Raw genomic sequence first — 26,900 nt, forward strand, 5'->3', positions numbered from 1 at the left:
ACACTTCTCTTTATCAAGCCACTTTCTCACTGTATAACTTAAAGAAAAATTTAAAACTCTACACCTCAATTTCCAAATAATAATGCTTACCTAATAGGATTTTGTTAACCTTTATTAATTGAGCTAATATATGTTAAATCCCCTAATAACTCTTCAAGAAATGATAATGCTAGCTTTTAATTGATATTACATACTAAACACTTTCTAAGAGGTCTTGAAGATATATAACATCTTGATTACATCAGAATGTAACTTCAAAATTTTGTTTAAACAAACAAAAAGTAGTTCTTATAATGAAAGATAAAATGATAGTGACTATGTGTGACTACACATATAAAATCCTATGCCCTCTAGGAGCTTATAATCCAGTTGAAAAAACAATTCCTAAATACATAAACCATGATTCATTTACTCAGTTATCCATCCATCAAAAATTTCCTAAGTATCTACTATGACACAGTCCTTAGCATCAAAGAGTTTTCAGTCTAGTAAAAGTACTTAAGTATACAAGAAATAACTACATAGGAATACATAGAGGAAGCCAAAGAGGATAATTATACACAATAATGTATTGAATAAATAAATCTTACACTAACTAGAATATTTGAAATAGCTGAAAAATTATGTTTACAATCAACACTCAAATTCAACCACTCTTACATTTTTAACACCAAAATTATACTTTTGATAAGATTTTTGGTTATTGGTAGAAGTAAAATGGGCATTTAATGTGCCCCTTTGGTTGGGATTTAGGGACTAATAATATATCAATAGAACATGACAGAAAGAAGTATATGAATCATTGTGGCAACAATCACAATTGAACTATAAGATTCACTGCTTTGCTCAATTCCACAATGTTTTAAAGTCAGATTAAATATTCATGTGGACTCAGATCATGAGATAATAAAATGAACGTCTGGGGAAAATTGCAAATACAAGGAAAACTCCTAAATGTTTAGCTTCCTTACTGAAAAAAAAAATTAAAAAGCCTCTATTTAATCACTCAAGCACTTAGTCATGCTTTAAGATAATTAAAATGTACTATTCTACTGAAAGAAATTATGCAAACAGATATAAATTGTTTTTAATTACTTTTAATTTTATCAGAAATACTTCCAAGCTGTTTATTACACTGAACAATGAGAAATTATATAATATAAATACACTTTTGCCAAGAAACATGGTTTATACTAAAGAGCAATCCAATTCTACACGTAATTTTGATGATAGCAATAATTGTGATAATTCTTTTATAAAAAGAATATTTTTATATTACTATGAAATGTAACTTGGTATTTAAACTAATGCCTTGACTAGGGGGAACCTAGTTACTATAAATTTCTATAGTGTATCCAAAATTTTAAAAACGTCATGTCCTATATTAGTATATGACATCAAAAGCATATAAAAAAGAAGTGACACTTCAAGTTTTAATGATTTTTCATGGTTTTAAAAGCTACTAAGACAATATTTCACATAATATTATAATTAGAAATACTATATTAGAAATACTTTTTTTATTAAACAAAAATGTTATTCAGAAAGGAAAACAAAATACACTATAGAGAGCTCTCTTCATAGAAGTATAAGTGAGCTGGGTTCAGCATAATCAGCAATGATTTCTGTATCTGCAACACTGATTTGGAGTTGAAGAGCCCAAACACAGTTTGTATAGATATTGTACTGAATGCTGCTAATACACCACACTGATTCAGAAGGATACTAGGCAAAATTTAATTATAAGGATTAATAATCTCAGTACTACATTTCTGGGTACATATTAAAGAGCAAGTAAATCCACTAATTGATTAGTGAAATGCTACTTAATGGATAATCTCCTTTAAACTAATTAAACATTTTGAACATTTATGATACTTTTAATTGTGTAAGATAGCCAAGTTAAAATTGTCACTCCTGCATTTGTGATTCTTTTTGTATTTATTTAGGTAAACATTAACTTTGCAAGTTAAACATGACCCAGTATTTATGGGAGAACATATTTTCTCCTTTTAATTTGAAAGGCTTTGTTTTAAGCTATTTTTAGTAATTCAAATAGAATCCAACAATAGTACCTATGAGACCAAAGGCAAAAATCACTAATTTTTTCTTTGAGATTTTAAGCCTTTTACAAAATTATAACTGAATGCATCTTCCTCACTCTACCCCCAACCTCACAACTGAGAAAAGCAGTAAGCTCCAGAGACACCATCAAAAGCTTACCCTATTAAATAAACTCCACAGTGCCCAGAAAACAAAAATGCTTGTATATAAAATTTAGATAAACTGTCAAAGCAGTGTCATGATACACAATAGCTCACTGTCAGAACCTCACCAGAATGTGCTGTACCAGCTGTTACAGCACTTCTTGATTAACTCTCTCCAAGCCCAGTGACTGAAAACATGACTAATACAGTTGCCCAGCATAGTACTGGTGCTCATCAGAGTGGACATTATTCTTGGTTATGTGTGAACTACTGCTCAATAATTCTGACAACATCAATTACATGAATAACAACATCACTATCTATTTCATTTGGAAACAGCAAAAGAAAAAAATGTCAAACAGTCTAAAAAATAATTAGAATAACCTGTTCCCCTAAATAAAAAAGAATGCCTAAAAGTAGAGATTGTTGTGAAAACATTTTAACTTCAATATTAATTTTAATAAAAATGCACAAACAGGTGTATTTAAATCCTGTTTAAATCTAAAAATAATCAAAGGTAATCTTTTAGAACTGGGCTTTGGATGAGTCTATTTAACAGAAACATCTGGTCCTGTTGAGATCTTTTAACCTTGAAAATGAGATTAGAAATCCACTATTTTTAAGTTAAAGTAATTTCTAATTATTTTATCTGGGTCACAGATAATCTACTCTTGCTAGGTCTAAAATGACATCAGATTATCATTGCAATGATTATCCTGTTACCCTCTATTATCAATAGGAAGATGTGATTTTTCCTCTTACATATAGGGGAAATGATTTTTTTATTATAAGAATGAATAAAGGGAAAAAATTACCAAAAATTGATATGCTGCATCTCCAAAACCTCAAGCTAAACCTAAAAAGAGGTAGCATTTGTTTTGCTTGTTTGTTGTATAATAGGTCTAGGTCCAAACTATGCGATTATGTAGTTTATATAATGATATAACACCCCTTTGGTGGTTTTCCAAAATGTTCTACGATCTTTAGGGTACAAGGGTGGGGGAAAAGGAAGACTTCAATGGAAAATTAAATTCACTGTGATTCTTTCTCTCGTTTCCTTTCTCATGCCACCCGACAAATTCATCTTTTCTTTTACAACATAAAGAGACATTCATGGATTCAGATTATGACAAAAACATGTCCAGATGTGAAATATTCTGAAGATAATCTTAATTTTATCATAGAACAAAACAGCAAATGCATTTTATAAAGAAAGTAAGCATAATCTATATTTTAACTTTAATTAAAATATTAAATACTATTTTATTTAAATGCTAATAATTCATTAGATTTAAAGTTAAACACTGAATGCATAACAACTTTAAATAATTAAGAGTTAAAGAACCTTAAATCAATGTAAAGAGGAATATTCTGGAAACCCTTTTTATTATTTTTTAATCCAAAAGAATAGTGCTTGAGATTTGTTATTAAATCCAAGGTATACAGAATTAAAATTTAACATAATTTTAAGAAGAATTCATATCTAAGATTAAGTAAAATGACTAAAGATTGGACTAACAAATAGAATATGTTCTCTCTTTTGTTTTCCATCCCTTAATACTTGCATTCTTTTTTAATATTTCACAGACATATAATTTCTATAGACATCAGCCCTATCTAATACAGTGTTCTGAGAGGGTACTATACATATGCAGAAAGAAATGAAACCTTTAGAGAGAGCATTGTTTAACAAATGTGATTACTACTCAGTTTTAGAAATATCACATCAGAACTTAACCTCCCTATGCTAATACAATATAAGATTATTCAATATTACAGCAAAAAAAAAATCTCTGCAATTTGAGAATATTATAGTAATATGTTGGTAGAAGAGAATAGAGTCAGAATGGAACCTCATATTCATCCTTTAAAAACCAACAGAAACAATACATAACTTACAGGCATACCTCAGAGATATTGCAGGTTTGGTTCCAGACCATTACAATAAAGCAAGTATTGCAACAAAATGAGTTACACAAATTTTTTGGTTTCCCAGTCCATACAAAACTTATTCTTATACTATAGTCTATGAAGTATGAAATAGCATTGTCTTAAAAAAAACAATGTACATACCTTAATTTAACAGTACTTTAACACTAAAAAAATGCTAACAATCATGTGAACCTTCAATGAGCTTAATCTTTTTGCAGGTGGAGAGTTTTGCCTCAATGTTGATGGTTGCAGACTGATCAGGGTGGTGGCTGCTGAAGGCTGGGAGGGCTGTGGCAATGTCTTAAAGACAACAATGAAGGCTGCCTCATTGATTGACTCTTCCTTTCACGGAAGAGTTCTCTGTAGCATGCTATGCTATTTGATAGCATTTTGCCCACAGAAGAACTTCTTTCAAAATTAGAGTCAGTCCCCTCAAACCCTGCTGCTGCTTTATCAACTCAGTTTATGTAATATTTTGAATCCCCTATCATTATTTCAACAATGTTCACAGCATCTTCACCAGGAGCAGATTCCATCTCAAAAAACACTTTCTCTACTCATCCATAAGAAGCAACTCCTCATCTGTTCAATTGTTGCAAAGACTGCAGCAATTCAGTCACATCTTCAGGCTACTCTTTTAATTCTAGTTCTCTTGCTATTTCCACCACATCTGCAGTGACTTCCTCCACTGAAGCCTGAGGCCCTCAAAGTCAATCAGGAGAACTGGTCTCAACTTCTTCCAAACTCCTGTCAATGTTGCTATTTTGACCCCCTCCTATGAATCACGAATAATCTTAATGGCATCTAGAATGGTGGATTTTTTCCAGTTTTCAAGTTACTTAGCCAATTAACTGGCTTGGGTGTCGTTCCTAGATTTTGACGCATTTGAAATGTTAGCCAAATATAGGATGATAAATATATTTTAAGAGAGTACTTCTTTTAGAATTACTTCACTAAACGCTTTTTTGCCAAGGGCCTCTACTGGGAATTTCCTGAAGGCTCTGTGTGACACACAGATATTTGTGAAAACCTATGTGGACTATTGTCTGAGTTTATTCTTAGGCAACCTCAGTGTTCCAAAGATCTATAAACAAACCACAGACACAGAAAAAGAATCCGTGAGAGGAATCACTATGACAGCTATAGTCTTATAAAATGCATTTTTTAAATAATAAGACTTGAAAATCAAAATGACTCCTTTATCCATGGGCTGCAGAATGGATGTTGTGTTAGCAGGCTTGAAAACAAGATTAATCTCCTTGTAGATCACCATTAGAGCTCTTGAGTAACTAGGTGCATTGTTAAAAGCAATAATATTTTGAAAGGAATCTTTTTTTCTAAGCAGTAGGTCTCAACAGTGGGCTTAAAATATTCAGCAAACAATTCTGTAAACCAATGTGCTGTCATCTAGGCTTTGCTGTTCCATTTATAGGCTACAGTCAGAGTAGACTTAGCATAATTCTTAATGGGCCTGGGATTTTCAGAATGGCAAATAAGCACAGCTTCAACTTATTCACCAGCTGCATTAGACCCTAACAAGAAAGTCAGTTTGTCCTTTGAAGATCTGAAGCCAAGCATTGACTTTTCCTCTATAGCCATGAAAATCTTAGATAGCATCTTCTTCCACTAAAAAGCTGTTTCGTCTACATGTTGTTTAGTGTAGTCAGCTTCATCAGTTATCTTAGCCAGATCTTCTGAATAACTTGCAGCTTCTACAGAAGTGCTTGCAGCTTCACTTTGCACTTTCAGGTTATGGAGATGTCTTTTAACCTTAAACATCATGAACCAACCTCTGCTAGTTTCAAACTCTTCTTCTGCAGCTTCCTTACCTCTCTTAGCCTTCAGAGAATTGAGAGTTAGGGCCTTGCTCTGAATCAGGCTTTGGCTTAAGGCAATGTTGTGGCTGGTAGGATCTTCTATCCAGACCACTGTAACTTTCTCCGTATCAGCACTTAAGACTGCTTCAGTGTCTTACCATTCATGTGTTCAACAGAGTAGCATTTTTAATTTCCTTCAAGAACTTTCCCTTTGTATATACAACTTGGCTAAATGTTTGGTGCAAGAGACCTAGATTTTGGCTTATCTCAGCTTTTGACAGCCTTTCTCACTAGCTTGATCATTTCTGGCTTTTGATTTAAAAGTGAGAGGTGTGTGACTTTTCATTTCACTTGAACACTTAGAGGCCACTGTAGGGTTATTATAATAATTGGCTTAATTTCAATATTGTTGTGTTTCATAGAATAGAGAGGCCTGAGGAAAGGAAGAGAGATGGGGGAGTAGCAGTCAGAAAACACACACCATTTACTGAGTAAGTCCACCATTTTAAATAGACATGGCTCAGGGTACCCCAAAATGATTACAATGGGAACATCAAAGATCACGGATCCTAGATCACCATCACAGATGTAATAATAATTTTAAAAGTTTGAAATATTATGAGAATTAGGAAAACATGGCACAAAAACATGAAGTGAGCACATGCTGTTGATGGTTAGCATTTTTTTAGCAATAAAATACTGTTAAAGTATGTACATGTTTTTTAGACATAATGCTATTTAATACTTAATGGACTACAGTATAGTATAAACATAACTTTTTTTCCTTTTTTAAAATTTCAATAGATTTAGAGGGTACAAGTGGTTTATGTTATATATGTGTATTATATAGTGGTGAATGGCCTTTTAGTATACCCACCACCTGAAAAGTATACATTGTAGTCTACATATAATTTTTTCATCCCTCACTCTCCTCCCTTTCTCCTTCTCTGTTCTGAGTTTCCAATGTCATTTATACCCCTCTCTTATAACCATAAGTAGCCATAGCTTAGATCCTTCTTTTAAATAAGAACATGTGCTATTTTCTCACTTAATGGTTTTCCATTCCTGGGTTACTTCACTTAGGATAATGACTTCCATCCAAGTTCCATCCAAGTAGCTGCAAAAGACAATATTTCATTCTTATTTTGTAGCTGAGTAGTATTCTATGGTATACGTACACCACATTTTCTTTATCTACTCATCGGTTGATGGGCACTTACACTGATTCCATACCTTTGCAATTGTGAATTGTACTGCGAATAAACATACAAGTGAGTGCAGGTGTTTTCCTAACATAACAACTTCTTTTCCTTTGGGCAGATAACCAGTGGTGGGAAGGATGGATTAAATGGTAGGTCTACTTTTAGTTCTTTGAGGATCCCCATGCTGTTTTCCATAGAGGTTGTATTATTTTACATTTCTACCAACATTGTTCAAGTGTTCTCTTTTCACCACATCTGTGCCAACATCTATTGTTTTTTGACTTTTTAATAACAGCCATTCTGACAGGGGTAAGGTGATATCTTACATGGTTTTAATTTGCATTTTTACCTCACGATTAGTGATGTTGAACATTTTTCATATGTTTTTGGGGCATTTGTATATCTTCTTTTGAAAAATCTTCATGTCTTTGTCCACTTTTTAATGGGGTTGTTTTCTTCTCATTGATTTGTTTGAGTTCCTTGTAGATTCTGGATATCAGTCCTTTGTCAGATGCATACTTTGTGAATATTTTCTCCCATTCTGTAGGTTGTCTATTTACTCTATTGATTATTTATTTTGCTGTGTAGAAATTTTTTACTTTAATTAAGTCCCATATATTTATGTTTGTTTTTGATGTATTTGCTTTGGGGTCTTAGTCATAAATTCTTTGCCTAGGCCAAAGTTCAGAAAAGTTTTTCCTAGGTTTTATTCTAGAATTTTTATGGTTTCAGGTCTTACATGTAAGTTTTTAATCCATCCTGAGTTAATATTTGTATATGGTGAGAGATAGGGATCCAGCTTCATTATTCTATATACAGCTATCCAATTTTCCTAGCTCCATTTAATAGGATATCCTTTCCCTAGAGTACATTTTTGTCTGTTATGTTGAAGATCGGTTCGTTGTAGGTATATGGCTTTATTTTTGGGTTCTCTATTCTGTTCCATTGATCTATATGTCTACTTTTATACCAGTACTATGCTGTTTTGTTACTATAGGTTTGTAGTATAATTTGAAGAGAGGTAATGTAAAGGCAGTCTCCAGATTTGTTCGTTTTGCTTAGGATTGCTTTGGCTATCTGGGCTCTTTTTTGGTTCCATATGAATTTTAGGATTATTCTTTGAAAAGTGATGTTGGTATATTGATAGTAATTGTACTGAATCTCTATATTGCTTTGGACAGTATGGTCATTTTAATAATATTGATTCTTCCAATTCATGAACATGGGATGTTTTCCATTTGTTTGTGTCATCTACAATTTATTTAATCAGTATTTTGTAGTTCTCCTTGTAGAGATGTTTCACTTTCTCAGTTAAGTATATTTCTGCATATTTTTTAAATTTTTGTATAACCATAACTTTTATATGCACTAGGAAACCAAAAAATTCACATGACTTGCTTTGTTGTGATAGCTGCTTTATTGTAGTGGTCTGGAACAGAATCTGCAATATATCGGAGAAATGTCTGTTTATAATAAAATACTGGAGACTTTTTAACATACATGTTTACACACATGCAAATATATAGCCTTACAAAATAAATTTGTAGAGGTTGGTCAAAAGGGCTCTTCATTTTAAATTTTTACAGACATTGACAATTTATTCCCTGAAAATGTTATACCAATTTATGTAAGAGAAGTCTATTTGCTCTAAAGTCTATTTGCTCTACATCTTTTGCAGTGTATTATATTTTTAACCCTTACTTAATATAATTTTTCTCATTTTTAAAATCTTTTCTGTTATAACAAAAGGACTCAATTTGGCTAATTATGAAGAAAGACTGGTACTGTAATGTATATTTCAATCTTATATCTAATTACTTCTCTAGCCTCCAACTAACCTATGAGAAACTCATGAAATAGAGGCACCTATGAGGGTACTATTACTTAATATGATACTTTTATGTGTTTAATGCAATTGTTTCAATTAGATGGTCTGAAAAAACTACTTATTCCTATGTAGGTAATGATAAAAAAGGGAAATAAATAGGTAAATACTATAAATATATTCTTATGTAAAAATGTAAAAAATAGATTTGACATTATTTCAAGATTTTTACATATCCAACACTATAAAATGAGAAGCTGTCATCAGACTTTCAGGCATCCTAGATAAACAATGGCAATCACTTGTTAAGTTAGTTTACACATCAATAAATACATTCAAACAAAAGTAAGATTTAATTACTAATAAAATGCTCTACCAGCAACTCTATTTCTGGGAATTTCCCCTAAATTAATAATTTAAAGAGGAAAAGGAGATGTTTACAGTTATGTTGTTTGTAATATAAAAAGAAACAATAATACATTAGATGTCAATCAATTAGAAAATGATTAATTAAAGTATGGTATACTCACTAAATAGAGAACATGCAAGTATTAAAAGCTATCAACATGTCTTTAGCACTAAAAAAATACTGTTAACGTTTAAAAGCAGGACACAAGATTATATGAATACTCTGTACCTGATTATAACTACTTTAAAATTTCAAAGGCACATGAAAGTAAAAAAAATATTAAAAATGAGTAATTTTCTCCTTCAAGTTCTAAGCTTTCTGTAACTTTTTAGAATGAAGTTCATAATTAGGTAATATATTCATAAATGTTACTTTACATTAAAAATATACTTACTGTGATGATGCCAATCAGTTGAGTATAAAAGAGTCCAGTTATTCCAACTAACATAGTAATGCCCATAAAGGCAGCTAGTCTCATTATGGCCAATTCATGTCTAACAAGAAAGAGGTCCTATAAAGAAAAAGAAAAAGAAAGTCTTAGAAACTATTTCAAGAGTTGCTTATAGTTGCAATAATAATCAAGAATTGATGTTACTTCTGGCTCAAGGTAAAAGAAGACAGAAAAAAATAATAAAGAATTGAGCTATCACACATCTTCCTCATTATCTTAAAAGAATTACTCTCCCCTGTTTTAAGCTTATTTTTATTTAATCAATATATAAATATTTGAAAATTTTAAAAATTACTGTTTTTAATTTATAATAGCAAGCTAAAATATATGATTTTACTACTCTCTGTATCAAAAAAATCTCAATGCCAAGGTTGCAAGTTAACCTTGTTTGTTTTTGAACCTTTGTTGGGCAAAACAAAATAAAACAAAATAAGAAAACTAAACAAAAAACCCAAGACAAAACAAAACACTTACAGTGTACAATCTTTGATCTATCAAAGAAATTTTATTATTGTACTACTAAAATGTTTGAATGCACAAGCATGACTTATATTATTAAAGTTCAAGAGATCAAAATACCTAGAAATCATGTAACTTAGTCAAAATGAGGTGAAAACATATATAATAGGATCCTAAGGACAGCTCTTTTCATTCATTCATCCATCCAATCACCCAACCACCACTGCCAAGCACTGTACTACATAATAGAAAGGTAAAAATGATAAAGATATGGTCCATGCCCCCAAGAAGTGTGCAAATTATAGAGAGAGCCCAACTTTGCAAAACTCCAAAACAATGTGCTAATATGCTATAACAGGGAGGTATGCACAGAGTACTATAATAAGCATAAAGAAACACAGAGACAGGAGGAAGAAATAGAAATGCTATGAGTGAAAACTGACTTTCTGGCTCAGAGATTGAAAATGAGGGTCCTGAAAGTGAACTAAGATACCGCGGTAGAAGGACAAGAAGACAAGAAGCATTTCATTCACCCATACTGTTACCAAATAGATCAGAGGAGGGAGAGAGTCAAAGAACTATGACTTCTACTGGAAATCTATTGTTGCTAAGCTTTGGAATAAACCAGCCACAGTGGATAAAAGCAACAAGCAAATGGAAAGGACCTCCAAAACACAACCACCCACATGCTTTCTTTTATGCTGATTCACATTAAGGATTAAAAGTATCCTGATAGGAATACCAAAAACAGGGAGGCCCTATGATAATTAATTCAGCATCCTTACAAAACATATAAAAATCAAAAAGTAGGTCTGTGAATGATATAAAAAATTAAGTTCTGCTATAATGCTGTTTGAAAACACAAATTTGTTCCAACATAATTGATATATTATTAAGCAACAATTTCAGCATAGCACTACTTTTGTGTTTCTTATGCATGATTCTGTCTGTGAAAAATCCTTGATGAACACAGAAAATTGCACCCAGCTGAACTAAGACATGTAGGAATACACAAAACACACACCCCTCAAACATCTACTGGTCACCTCAGTTTATAATATGTGTTATGAGCCACACCCATCTACATCTGGTATTACAATGTTCCCTCCAATTTCAGAGACCCTCCTTCCATCACTTCAAAGTAACTCACATTCTGCAACTCTTCTGATACTCTCTTCCACAAGAAAACTTTCAGGTCTCTTTCAAGGTGACGTGCCATGTCTATTGTAGTGTTTATGTGTTTCTTAACCATTTAACGTGTATAAAAATGTGCTACTGTTTTTAATAGGTTCCTACCCTTTTAAGTGTCACTAATAAAGTTTTTGAATGCTGTGCCCCCATTTGCCCATAAGCTCTGTACTTTTATTCCATGGTTTTACACCATGAAGTGATTTTTAGGAATGCACATATTGCATTATAGCAGAGCTTACTGTACTAAAATTACCATCTATGACCAACTAAAATCCATCCTCTCTTCTCCCAGTGAAACGATTTGTTAAAACTTTTTGGCCAACTACAATTTATAAATGTCAGGGATGGAAATGAGACTAAAAGATCTACTTATAATATTACATTTATTCATTGGGTTATACATTTATAGTTAAAGTATTTATGTAAAATACAGTAGTAAAAAACTTTAATCTAGAAATTGCTTTTTATCACTTTTACATTTTCAAAAAACAACTGTATTCCAAGTTCACACATGCATAATTAACATCATCAGCACTAAATCCATATTTTGAGTCACTTAACACTGTTCTCTAGAGTACATCTTTACTTCTGTCTTAGATTTTTTTTTTAGATTTAGCACTTTTTGAATCCAAAAATTGGCTTAGGAAATTTTATCCAAATCACAAGAACCCATTTGCTATTCCAGATCTTTACTACATAATCAGTATATGGGCTGAATTGTGTCCCCCCATCCTGCCAAAGTTCACATATTGAAGTCCTAACTCCCATACCTCGGAATGTGATTGTATTTGGACAGAGGACCTTTAAAGTAGTGATTAAGTTTAAATGAGGGTCTTAAAGTGGGCAATAATCTGATCTGTTTGGTGTCCTTATAAAGGGAGGAAATTCAGACACACAAAGAGACACCAGGGATGCTCCCACAGAGGAAAGACCATGAGCAGACAGTGAGAAGGTGGCTGTCTGCAAGCCAAAGAGAGAGGCCTCAGGAGAAACCAAGACTGTTGACATCCTGCTCTTGGACTTCTAGCCTTAGAACTATAAGAAAATGAATTTCTGTTGTTTAAGCCACCAGTATTTTGTTATGGCAGCCCTAGCAAACTAATATAATCAACAACCATATTTCTTTATTGTTTTCATTTCTTCCCACTTTTTGTTAAGAAATATACTTATATTCAGATAAGTGCATAACAAATGTTCAGTTTAAAGAAAAGTAACACTACCTTCTCAAGAATTAGAACATTTGAAACCAAGCACAGCCTCCTGTGTATTCCTTCACCATCACAATCTCTCCCTCGCTTCTATCCTTAAGGTAAAAGTTATTAATTCATTCTTCATACATTTTGGATACTACTATGTTTTGGCTGCATATTGCAAATATATTCTCCCCCTCTGAGACTACCTGTTCACTCTACTTATGCCATCTTTTGATAAACTTAAGTTCTTAATTTTAATGTAGCCCAGTTTATCAATCATTTCCTTTAGTGCTTTTCATATCCTGTTTGGGAAATCTTTCCTAACCCTAAAGTAATAATGACATTCTCCTGTATTATCTTCTAAAGCCTCTAAAAGTTTTATATGTTTTGCCTTTCACATTTAGGTCACTAATCCACCTAGATTTGATGTTTATTTTTTTGTACACAGTGAAAGACAGGGATCAGAATTTATTTTTACAATATGGATATTCAACCATCCCAGAATGATTTATTTGAAAAGCTGTCCTTTCCTCAGTGGGTAGAGCTCAAGTATCCATACAGGCATGAATCAGATTTGGCTCTCTATTCTGTTCCCTTGGGATATCTGTTTATCTCTGCACCAGCGACACACATCTTAGTTACTGTGGTTTTGTAATAAGTATCAATACCTGGTAGGCTAAGTTATCCCATCTTGTTCTTTTGCAAGAATGTCTTTTTTATTCTAGATAATTTGTATTTCCATAAAAATTTTAAAGTTATATTTTCAAGTTACAACACACACTGAGGTATACATTTCCACGTAACATATTCTCTTCATTAAGTTTTGTAAGTTTTCCCATAGAAATCATACTTTTTTTGGTCAGATTTCATTCAGACATTTATTGGGTTTTGATTCTATTATAAATGGCATGTGCTATTAATTTCATTGTCTAAAGGTTTATTATATAAAAATAGAATTGATTTTAAAATATTGTTTTATAGTCATGCTTTTAAACTTTCTTAAAAATCCAAAAGCATCTATGAATAAATTATTTACACAATTATATCACCTATGAGTAATGATAGTTTTCTTTCTTTCAGCAGTTGTACCTTTTCTTTCTCTTAGCTTACTGCATTGGCTAAAACTTCTAGCACTATGTTTAATAACAATGGTGACAATGGGCATTGATGTGTGCACTGTCCCCCAACTTAGAGAGAAAGAAGTCAACATTTCATCTTAGCATGCTATATAGCTAGTTGGTTTTCTGGTTTTTTTTATTTGGGGAGGCACGTTTGTCTGATTAAGAAAGTTCTCCTCTAGTTCTAGTTTGTTAAGAGTTTATAACATGAATGAATGCTGAATTTTATCTTTGTCTTCATAAATTGAGATGCTCATTTGATTTTTTTTTCTAATCTGTTAATGTGATCAAACATATTGACTAATTTTTTAATGCAAAAACAATCTTCATTCCTAGAATAAACTCAACTTGGTCAGGCTGGTTATATTTAACCAGATTCAGTTTGCTGATATTTTGTTGAGGAGTATTTCATCTATGTTCATGATCAAACTAGTCCATAATTTCTTTTTTCATTATCCTTGATAGTTTATGTATCTAAGATATGCTATACACATAAAATGTATATAGGAGAGTTCCCTCTTTTTTCTATTCTTTGAAAGGTTTTGTGTAAAGCTGAAATTATTGTTTCATTTTGTGTCTGACAGAGCTAGAACACACTAATAAATCTGTGAATATTCTTTGCAGGAAAGTTGTAACTACTCACTAATGATTATAGGACTACTCATGTTACTAATTTCTTCTTAAAGCAATTTTCCTCTTGAAGCTATACTATGTTTGAAGATCAGGAAACTCAATAAAACAAAGATGCCAACTATCCAAACTGACCTATGGAATTGATACAATCCTAATAAAAGACCTTCTACCAATAGAGTACATACTCTACTGGTGGGAGTTTTTTATTTTGTTTTGTTTTGTAGAAAGTGATAAGCTGTTTCCATATGTCATAGGAAAAAACAAAAAAATAGCATAACACTCTTATATGAAAAGAACAAGGTAGGAGGGTCTGTTCTACTGCATACATTCTCAACAGGGCCAGTTTTGCCCCTGAGGGAGAAAATTGATTCTTAGAAGGAAAAAAAAAATTATAGCTATTACAATTGTTTGTGGCCCTATACAAATCAATCTTATCTGACAAAATCTTATTCCTTAGTATTTAACCTTGGAGTGGGGGGCACAGTGAAAGGAGAAAAATGCCTAAAATGGCAATCATAATTGAATTCAAAAACACTACTCAAAAAGAAAAAATTGATAAGTGGAGTGCATTAAAATTAAAAACTTCTGTTTATCATAAAATACCATTAAGAGAGTCAAAAGGTAAACCACAGAGTGAAAGACATTTACAACACATATAATCAAAAAAGGGCTCTAATCTGAAATATCCTACAGGCACCAAGAAAAAGTCATATGGGCAAAATGCTTCAACGGGGACACCACCAGTTTATTCATGTGGCCAGTAAATATATAAAAAGCAGTTCAACACCATTAGTCATCAGAAAAATGCAAATTAAAACACAGTGAAGTACTGTTCACATGCACCAAAATGGCTAACATTAAAATACTTAAACAAGTATTAGTGTGGCTGTGAAGCAACCTAAGTATATACTGTACTGGTAGAGGACTTTAAATTGGTGCAACCATTTTGGAAAAGTTTAACAGTATCTAAAGCAACATACATACAACCTTTGATCACCAGCACTTCTAGCTATACATCCAAATGAAGCACATACACACGTACAGCAAGAGACACGAACAAAGTTGCTTATGGTAACATTATTTGTAACCACTAAAAACTAGAAACAATGTAAATGTCCATCAACAGAATGGATAAACTGTTTTATATTAAATGAATACTATGAATATGTATAGTAATATTCACAATAATGAAAATTAACTATATCTAATATGTCTAAAAGGATAAATAAATCTCACAAATGTTGCTCAAAAGAGGCAGTTGGATAATTCACTGAATTGTTTTTATTTTTATACACTCATTTGTATGTGTTACATTTTATAATATAAAGTGTATAAAAAGTTGTATTAGGGAAGTATAGAATATAAAAAACCCTTATAATTTTAGAATAAAACTGAACTCTTCTAAAATACACATAAAACACAAAATAAAATTGTCATATAATAGATGGCCTATGAAAGGATAGAGAAAAATATATCAAATATGATACAGAAAAGAGAGGGGAAAAGCAAAAATAAGAATCAGATCATCTCTCTGACCACATTTATTCCTTTCTTCCTGACTTACTTTGATCCAACCACATTGGCTTCATTGCTATTTCTCAAGTATATCTAGCAAACTCACCACATCAGGGCTGCTGCATTTGTTCATCTCTGAGAACTCTTTCCCCTCCTATCCATATGCTTCCTCCCTCACTTTCTTCAAATTTCTGCTTAAATGTCACCTTTTTAGAGATTTTTTTTCTTGACCTAAGTACAGAAAATCCCAGTATTCCCTATCTCCTTGTCCTATTTTATTTTTCCATAGTACTTATCTCCATCTGGTATATATTTATTTCTTTAGTTATTGTTTGTCTCTGTAAGTTTCTTGAAGATGGGGACTTTTGCCTGTCTTATTCAGTGAGTCATCCCTGGAGCCTAGTATGGGTTCTTGCTCACCACAGGTGCTCAGTATTTATTGAATGAATGAATGAAAATGAAGAAGAAAGTTAGACAAAAGAACAGAGTCTCTTCCCCCCCCCCAACTTGTGAAGATACAGAGAATATTAATATCTATAAAGACTGTCAGAAATAAACACAGAAAAAGAAACACATAAGCAAAATGTACAAAAACATAGTTATGTCCTCACACACAAACCAGCAGAGGAGATGGCCACTTACCTGAGATTATATTCCTATATTCCTATCTGGTAATCTTTTATACCATTTAAATTTTGAAAGAAAAAAAAAAAAAAGATACAAAACTAGGCAGTAAGCCGGGCGCGGTGGCTCACGCCTGTAATCCTAGCACTCTGGGAGGCTGAGGCGGGCGGATTGCTCGAGGTCAGGAGTTCGAAACCAGCCTGACCAAGAGCGAGACCCCGTCTCTACTATAAATAGAAAGAAATTAATTGGCCAACTAATATATATATAAAATTAGCCGGGCATGGTGGCGCATGCCTGTAGTCCCAGCTACTCGGGAGGCTGAGGCAGCAGGATTGATTGAGCCCAGGAGTTTGAGGTTGCTGTGAGCTAGGCTGACGCCACGGCACTCACTCTAGCCTGGGCAACAAGCGAGACTCTGTCTCAAAAAAAAAACAACAAAAAAAAAACTAGGCAGTAATGGGGGCACCACCTCTTGATATAAGCTAAATGAAAATAAGCCAAGAGTCAGATTTGGTTACTTATGATGTATCAAACAACTTTTCCAATACCTAGTCTGTGAATTCCTTGAGCTCATTTCTTCTTATAATCTTACCTCCTATCCTAATCTCAATTTAAGTTCTAAGATTATATCCTATACCTTATCATTTCTAATAACTGTACCCACAACATAACTGCAAGTTCAAGCATGTCACCTTCTGAATACCACCTCCTACCTTCTGAGCTAACTCCCTTGTAGACCATCACTGCTAACAAATTCTCACCCTAAATGGGACCTCCAATTTGTTGACTCAACTACCATGTCATTGACTTCCCTTACACATTCAACTCCCTACTTGGTTATATTCCATGGTCCATTGTTATAACTTCTCCTTCAAACCATCAACTTTCTTGACCTTCTCTCTCACCACTGCTTTCCTTTTACTTCACTGGCTGCTCCTTCATCACCTTTCTTGTTCCTCCTCATCTTTCTGACTTCTAAAATTTAACAGTGCATATATTTTGGTCTTCATACCTCTTTTCTTCTCTATTCACACTTACTCTCTAGGAAATCTGCAATCAGTTTCCATGTCTTTAAATACTATTCTTTTGTTGAAAACTCCCAAATTTATATATCTAGCTCATATAATTCCACTGAAATCCAGATTCCTACATCTAACTGCTTAGTTAAGTAACATCTCTTCCTGATGTGATGTCAAATTGCTGTGTAAAACCAAAATGTTTAACTTCTTCCTAAAACCTGCTCTTCTCTCAGACTACCCTGTCTCAGTAAGTAGTATTTCCATTATTCTAGTTGTTCAGGCCATGAAACCTGGGAATTATCCTTGACTTTTCAATTTCTATTTCATCTCCCACATCCGAATCATCACCAAATCCAGTTAGCTCTCAAACTATGATGAACCACTTCTCAACATTTCCACTACTACCATAATCATCTCATGCTTGGACTATATTTTAATAGCCTAGTAACTGATCTTCCTGCTGCCATCTCCGTCCTCAGTTTATTCTTCAAAGAAATTACAGTTTTCTTTCTAAAATATAAATGAGATTGTATAATGCCTAAAAACCCTCCAACAGATTCCAAAGTCCCAACCACTAAACATCTTGACAAAACAAAGTCTTCATCTCCAATCACATCCCTTAATGCTCTCAAACATCTCCTGTAACTGCCCAACTCACTCCATTCAAGACAAGTGGTCTTCCCTTACTATTCCTTGAAAATTTCAAGCATGCTCCCACCTCAGTGTCTTGGCACTGGTTCTTTCCTCTCCTAGAATGCTCTTCCTTTCCATAACAGTCACTTGCTTGACTTCCAGGTCTCTGCTCAAGTGTCACTAGGAGAAAGATCTTCCCTGACTATATTTTCAATTATCACTCTCCATCCCTGTATCCTGCTATATATTATTCTTCATAATACTTATCTTGTTTACCATCTATTTATTTATTGCTTGTCTCCTCCAATTAGAATGTAAGCTCCTTGAATGCAGGAACTTTGTTTTGTTCACTGCTGCATCCTCAGAGCCTAGCTGAGGAGCCAGTGCACAATTAGGCACTGAATAATATTTACTGAATGACTGAATAAATGGTCTTCACAATTTTTTAAAATTAACAACTGTTTTACAAATAAAATATTACATATAAAATAATAGTTTTTTTATCAATCATTATAAAGCATATTATTTATAAGTAGTTTTTTGTATTTTTATAAGACTAGTCTGAAAAATAACAATATGTGATATATTTGTGATCTTCTTACTTGAAGAGTTTCTCAACTTCAGCACTGAGACTTTAGGCTAGATAATACTTTGTTGTAGGGGACTGTCTTATGCCTTGTAGGGTATTTAGCAGCATCCCTGGCCTCTGCCCACTAGATGCCAGTAGTACTCCCCCAGTCGTGACAAACAAAAATGTCTCCAGACATTATTACCAAATGTCCCCAGAGGTGGTAAAGGATTTGGCTTTTCTTTGTTGCTCAAGAATGGAAATAGCTTAGATCACATCTGAAATGTCTAAAGTATACCAATTTGAATTTTCAAAATGACTACAGAACCAACTTTACGTACTGAGGGTAGGCTCATATGGCAATTACTCTTGCATTAAAATAAATAATTTAAATTTAATCCTAAAATGAAATCCTATTATATCTGTATGATTATCAGCACTTTTTAGAATGGGCCTTAGCTCAAGTTTACTATATTCTAAAATACAGACTAAGAAATTATAGATTTATTAGTATATTACCCCCCTACAACCCTCAGCTAAAATGCACTATTTCAGTCTTATTACATTCTAATAGAAATTAATATCTAAAGGGGAAAAAATCACTATTTATATCTCTGTAATGGCTATCATTGAGTATTCAGAATTATGCATTCAATTTTAGTATAAATATGTATGCAATTTGTCTTATACAGCAAATTTCACTAGCACCTAACTGCCAGGTTCATAGCTGAGAGTAAAATATTTCATAAAAATTATTTTGTCTGCCTTACCATATTTTAGCACTAAAAATGCTAGAAAAGTTAAATCAATTCAATAAGAAAACAAGAAACATATTTTCTTGCTACATTTACCCTTTAATGTAGTGGCAACAATGTTTGCTAAAAGTAAGAGTGAGACAATAAAATTGCTACCAGGCTTTAACCATTTAAATTTACAGTGACTGAAACAACCTTATAAAGAAATAAAAACTGCTAAATCTTCCATGCTAAATCCTATAATATTTAAAACTATTTGACTATATAAACACATTTAAGAACACATATTCAGAAAACCTGGTATTTCAGGGCAAGGTCAAGATTTATTATAAGTTTTCTATGTTCCATCTGTCACTAAAAGCATAGTGATATATTGACAAATAGACAATTGGTAGAATAATAGGCTATTCTTATTTCTTTACAAATATAAACTATCTATCTGACATTATTCCTTTCAAGCAAAAAGAAAAATGTTACTAAAGAATGATATCTCTACTACCATTCCAGGATACATGTTCACATACTAGAATTCATAGTTCATACTAGAATTAAAAATAATGTTCATCTCATATCAATCTAAATTCCATAATACTCTTGGCTATTCTTGACTACTCCTTCCCCAAATCCAAATAGCTATGTATTTCAGCAATTTTATCCATTCTTCAGTGAACACAATAAATAAATGACCTTCTAAATATAAATAAAACAATGGTTATTAAGTAAAGCCTCAAATATTTTTAAATAGCAGAAGTATCCAGGCTAGTTTAAAACTGATTATATGAAGAGATTAAAATAAATTATGAAGAGATTTACCAATATTCAAAGCTATCTATAACCAAAGCTTCTAGCTATTTCTATTCTTTGTTAGCCAAAAGGCTAAGCGAATAATTCTGTGGCACAGTTCTGACATCAAATCCCTAGCAACACTATTAGATATCAGCCAATTGGAATAATAATAATGTATCTTCCTAGAGAAGAGTTGGCTGGGCTGCTAAACATTATTTATTTTCCTCTTCTGAATATTGGCAGCATATCCTTTATTGAAATTCTCTCCCCTCTCTTCCCCGTATGTTATACTCTTCTCTCATAGCCTTAAATGCAGTTAGTATGTTAGTTTTTGCCCTTCACATAAAAATAAGTATAAAATAATTAGAAATTATCTAAATCTACCTCGTCTAGAAACCAATTAAAAGGTGTAACTTTAGAACTAAAGTGGTATGCCACAATAATTAGCTGCATGATCTCTGACACTGATAGCCACAATTATTTATTTTTTTTAAAAACCCTGTATTTTCTCATGTAGAGAAACAGTAAGCATTGCCTACAGTATCTGATTTCCAGCAGGCACATATATTTTTAAAGTATTTTTAACCTACTATAGTACATATGTTAGATATATTTGACATTCTTTATATTAGACTAACTACTAAAAATGGGTTGTGTTAATGAAAACTGAAAATAGCAAAGTATGAATCTACCAATCAGGAGGCTCACTGAGCTTTATCTGAAAATCAGATTTTATGATGCTTTAGTATTTTTTTAAATCTGTATTTAAAATAAAAACAAAACAATGCTAGAATAATATTGCTAAAAAAAGTTTGAGCGAAAAATGCAAAAAGTAGTCTTGAATACAATATAGTAATAGCAATAACATGACTTAGCAACAGACAGAAATGGTCCCAAATCACACCTCTGCCAAGTGGTTATTCTGTGAGTGGACAAGTTATTGAACCTCTCTGAATCTCAGTCACCATATCTATGCAATAGAAATTATACTATTTATCCTCTCAGGAATATTTCCAATGAATACACATTTTCCACTAATTCAAATAATATACAAATCCAGAATAATATAAAAATCATGAAAATATATGAGTATAAAATATTCATGGATCAACATATAATAAATTTAAGAAGGCATACTCTTTAAATATAGTGATACCATCCTTTGTATTTAATTAAAAAGCTATAATTTTCTAGCACTGGTTCTGGGAAACAACCAGTATGCAATAAAATGAAATATATTATTATAATTTAATAATATACCAACATGATAAGGCATTTGCTTATAAACATATAAAATAACTATGTGAAATAGTCAAATATGGACCTTGGTCAAAGATGAAAGCTCATTTTCTTTAATAGCCATCTATTTTCATTCATTTAAAATGTCAAATCATTCTCCAATCTACAAGTTTTTAAATCACTATAATGATTTTCATCCCAATAACTACTTAAAGTAAGATATCAATTTCCAGAGGAAATTTTAAGTAAATTTTAAATTTTAGTGTAATATACCATCATGATAAATGCAAATGATGGTCATGCTAATTTAATGTCTAACATTTGGAAAATTTCTCCAAATATCTCAAAGTTTATAATCATTATTTCATGATTATAATAAAAAACATTTAATTTATCCCCATTTAATTAGAAAGAAACCTATCACTCAAGTTTCTGTAATTTTTCTAGATATACATTTTCTTTTACACTAATTGAGAATTTGGGGATTTTTAAGTTACTATTTTCAAATAAGATAGTAAATACTAATCCCTTTTAGGTTGGTAGACCTTTTTTAGTATAAGACTTAGAATATAAATCAATATCTACAGCTTAAAAAATAAATCCTAAATTTGGGCACTGATTCATGATAAACTATAAATTCCTTATCTCTTACTCTTCATAGTTCTTCCTTCCCTCAAAAAAGGATATAGTCAAATATTTCCTCAAAACTTCACATAGTAAAAATATAAATCTTTGAACATCCATGATAAATGGATATTTTAAAAGTAAAGATTAAGAAGAAATCAAAAGGCATTAAAACAATGGGGCAATTGCAAAGAAATTAAAATAATCCAACCCAGAAAAAAATTCTCCTGAAAGCAGAAGGGAAGGAGAAAAGTGAAATGGAAGAAAATCAGGCTCCCAATCTGTTCATTTCCCAGAATTTGGGAACAACCTGCTTTCTCTCAACTCTCTCTTTCCCATAAGCATAACCATAACATACTGGTTTTCTACTGAATTTAAGTTAAGTGCCATTACAGCAATGGTCAAAGGGCAGCCTGTTTTTTTCTTTTGTTTAATGAATAAACACTTTCATTTTAAAAGTCAAAAAAAGAAAAACAAGAAGGTTAACACTTTCTTTTCAGACCCAGAGAATGAGCACTCAGCTCTGGAATTTAAAGATGGGCTAGAAAAGATACTATGCTGCCATCTATCTACCTGAAAGGGTATAAAGAAAATGCAGACTAAAAAGCTTTTACTTCAGTGTGGCTGACAGAACACAAGGTCAAAAGACCATGTCATTCTTTAACTGCGTCATTATTTCCACAAGAACGATGCACAGTAAACATTAATATTATCCCCAAAGATACTTAGGGACTTTTGGGGATCTTATCCCATATCCTAAATAATAGAAAGGATAATAAAGTTAATGAACGAGGTTTCTGATACCATCTAGCCAACTTCATACACATAATCTAGAGTTGGATATACTTTTTTATGTTTTAGAGAAAAATGAAAGAAACTCACGGAAGGACTTATTTAAAAAAAACATTGATTGAGGCAGGATTGTTTGAAGAATATTCCACTGTAAAACATGTAAAACATTTTTTAAATGTCCATGCTAATAATGGTGACTTTTGTACTGAAATTATTGCTAAATTTTTCTATCTTTATATAGAAAAACACAACAAATGCCACCTTCAAAAGAACTGCTATAGTAAGAACAATGTTTTACTACTTATTCTTAGAAATATCTGCTCTACAGTTGGAATTTTATAATAGATTTGACCTTAAAACCAATTATTTCAATTAGTGCCTCAAGTCTTTCATTGTTTTCTTACCCAGCAATGACTTCCTTCATGTCTTCATTTGGTTAATCTCTACCTAACCTATAAAGTCCACCATAAGCCTCATTCCCTATATCACAGCAGTTCTCAAACCTGATGGCCACAGAAGCTTTGTACTGCACAACTCCACAGAATGCCATCTGCATAGACTATGATGTGAGTCTTGCCTTCCGGAATTATGCAATTAGGCAGCAATGACTAGAACCACCTGGGAAGAAATTTTTAAACAAAATGCTATTGCCATTGACACTTATGAGGGAATAGTTTGTATGAGATCAACCCTCTCACCAAGAACACTATCAAAAGCCAGATAAAATCCAATTAATTAATAAGTAAACAGCTATTTGAAAATACTGGAAAGGAGCCAAACTATCCAGAACTTAAAAAGCCAAGATCTCAGAGAGCAGAAACGCATTAAGGTGAGCCCTACATTCTGCATTGCTTTTTACCTTAAGGTACTTGCCAATTCATAAGCAGTACTGGATGAAAGGCCAAGTAGAACTGGATGCTCACAGCATCCTGCAATCTCACAGGGGCAGGGAAACAGTAACTGGAGGGTACAATCCACATTTAACACCTCAGTTTTTCAGTTGAGACCCTTGAAGGACCACACTGTAGGAGAAAAGGCAAACTGAAACTTGTCCTTCACCAAGACAAATCTGGGAACCATAAATCCTTACAAAATATCTATAAATGTGATAAATTGTCCAAAAGAACTCCTATATTAAGACCAATCTTCTGTCATTTAGCATTAGAAATACTTGTTATACAAACCCTTGGTTGAATCAAGATGAGCCTTCTCATGTATTGCCCCCCTCAAAAAAAATAAGAGTAAATCACACATGGAGAGAAAACAAACATATCAACCAGATTTTCTATAATTTGTCATATAAAATGGCCAGTATGCAATAAAAATTTATCAGGCATGTCAGAAGACAGAGTAAAATATTTAGAAACTGAGAGAGAGAAAAAAATGAACAGAAAAAGACCCACAATGAGATCTCAAAATTGAAGTTATCAGATGTAGACATTAACGTAACTTAGACTAAAATGTTCATGAAAATAGATAACAAAATGGAGAATTTCATCAGAGAAGTGAACTATGAAAACAAAAAATCAAATGGAAATTCTAAAAGTGAAAAATAAAATAACTGAATTAAGAATTCAATAAAAGAGTTTAACAGTAGATTCAAGCACAGGAGCTGATTAGTCAACAAGAAGATATGTCAATAGAAAATATCCAGACTGACGCATAGAGGGGAAAAAAGAAAAAAAGGAAAAAAAGAAAATGAAGAAAAGAACGCAAAACATATGCAGTGCAATGAGATCTCATGTACACATAATTAGAATCTCAGAACTGCAAGATAAAAAGTTGGGCAGAAGTAATATTTGAAGTGACACAGGCCAAGAAATTTCCATAATTTAAGAATGGCATTAGGTCACAGATTCAAGATGTTACAGAAATTCTCCATCAAAGAAAATGCCACCAAATCACATCACAGAATAACTGCTAAAATACAAAGACCAAAAAAATGAACAAATAAACAAAAAACTGTAAATGCAACCAGAGAAAACCACACATTTCAATGGTGTAACAATAAGACCTACAACTGACTTTATAACAGAAATGATGGTAACCATAAGACAATGGAATAACATCTTTTCTAAACTGAAAGAGTAACTGCCAACCTATAATTCTGTGCTATGCAAGAAATCCTTCAAAAATCAGGAAATATTAATAAAAAACATTTTCAGGTGAATCAAAATTGGAGAATTTGTTCAACAGACTTGTACTAAAAGGCAGAAAAAAGTAAGCCCAGGGAAGGCTTAAAAATTTATGAAGACATAAAGGACTGGGAAAAGCAATTATATATGGATAACTTAAAATGAATATTGACCATATATACAACAAATAACATATATAATATTACAACAAATAATGCACAAGCAACAATAATGTCTTCTTGTCATGTGATTTAGTTCTGCATCTATTTTATACCCCACAATACCAAACATGATGATGGTGGGGCGTATTTTAAGGCCACTGAATTCACTACATGGACAATGATCAAAGTACTAACTTATATTAGACTAGAAAAACAATTGAGAATATTTTCATTTCTGGGAAAGCTATAAAAGAAGAGTAAAAGAAAAAGCCATAAGAAGGGAAAAACTGGAATCTTTTTAAATTGAAAATTCCAAAACAGGCAACAAAAAGTGAAAAATGGGAGCAAAGAACAGAATGGTTAAATAGAAAATAAGTAAAAAGACAAGAGAATTAATACCAGTTTGGGAGGCCTAGGCGGGCAGATTGCTCAAGGTCAGGAGTTCGAAACCAGCCTGAGTAAGAGCAAGACCCCGTCTCTACTATAAATAGAAAGAAATTAATTGGCCAACTAATATATATAGAAAAAATTAGCCGAGCATGGTGGTGCATGCCTGTAGTCCCAGTTACTTGGAAGGCTGAGGCAGCAGGATTGCTTGAGCTCAGGAGTCTGAGGTTGCTGTGAGATAGGCTGATGCCACGGCACTCACTCTAGCCTGGGCAACAAAGTGAGACTCTGTCTCAAAAAAAAAAAAAAAAAGGCCAGTTATACTAAATAAAAAAGACTAAATATTTCAAATTAAAAAACAAAGACTATTAGATTCGTTGGGGAAAAAACAATACAACATCTGCTGTCTACAAGACACGTTCAGATATCAGAATCAAGAAAGGTTGAAAGGAAAACAATAGAAAACGATATACCATGAAAACACTAACCAAAAGACAGCTAATACAGCTAAACTAATAATGGGGGGAAAAAAACTATTGTAAGGCAAAAATCACTATTATGAATAAAGAGGTGTATTTGATAATATTACAAATATCAATCTACCATAAAGATATAACTATTCTAAGTTTGTATGCACTCAGTAATACAGCTGCAAATTCTCAATATCTAAATCAATAAAATGACTAGAATTCATTTTAATGTATATTGAGAGCTGAACATTCATTTGCTTCAGATCCCTGTAATACCTGGGGCTATATAAATTATAAAATACTTTCTACAATTTTAGTTATGTTCTAGTTCTAGATTTAGCTTTATTCCAGTAAACTTAAGAAAAACACTAATAAACTTGTTTTTATGTATTTAAATTTGCATAACGAAATTGTCTTTTCTTATATTGGGAAACATTATGGTAAAGCCCTCTTCTCCATATACCTGACTTGATAATGTATATAAATCACTTCATTCATTCAGAGAATATATTTTAAACAAGATTAAATATACTGGATTCCTCAATAGGATGCAAAATGATTTTGGAAATATCACAACACAATCTCTTTGAATTCCCCATTCATCACCCCTAATATGATGGTAATTATAAAAGCACCCCACTTAATACAACAAAGATACTATAAGGTTTAACAGGCTAAAAGAACAATTACTGTTCAGCACTACTAGACATAAATAACTGTCAGATTCCTAGAACTGTTATAATTTACTAAAG

General features: G+C 32.4%; 1 protein-coding gene across 1 annotated transcript in view; it reads right to left on the reverse strand.

Annotated features, from left to right (window-relative positions):
- The window catches only part of ZDHHC21 (zDHHC palmitoyltransferase 21), a 70,147-nt gene that overhangs the window by 14,857 nt on the left and 28,390 nt on the right, over positions 1–26,900 (reverse strand). Inside the window, exon 7 of the mRNA XM_012769643.3 lies at positions 9,787–9,903. Coding sequence (XP_012625097.1) covers positions 9,787–9,903 — 117 coding nt within the window. The remainder of the gene's footprint in view (positions 1–9,786; positions 9,904–26,900) is intronic.

The sequence above is a fragment of the Microcebus murinus genome, chromosome 12 (genome assembly GCF_040939455.1).
Source record: "Microcebus murinus isolate Inina chromosome 12, M.murinus_Inina_mat1.0, whole genome shotgun sequence".
NCBI lineage: Eukaryota > Metazoa > Chordata > Mammalia > Primates > Cheirogaleidae > Microcebus > Microcebus murinus.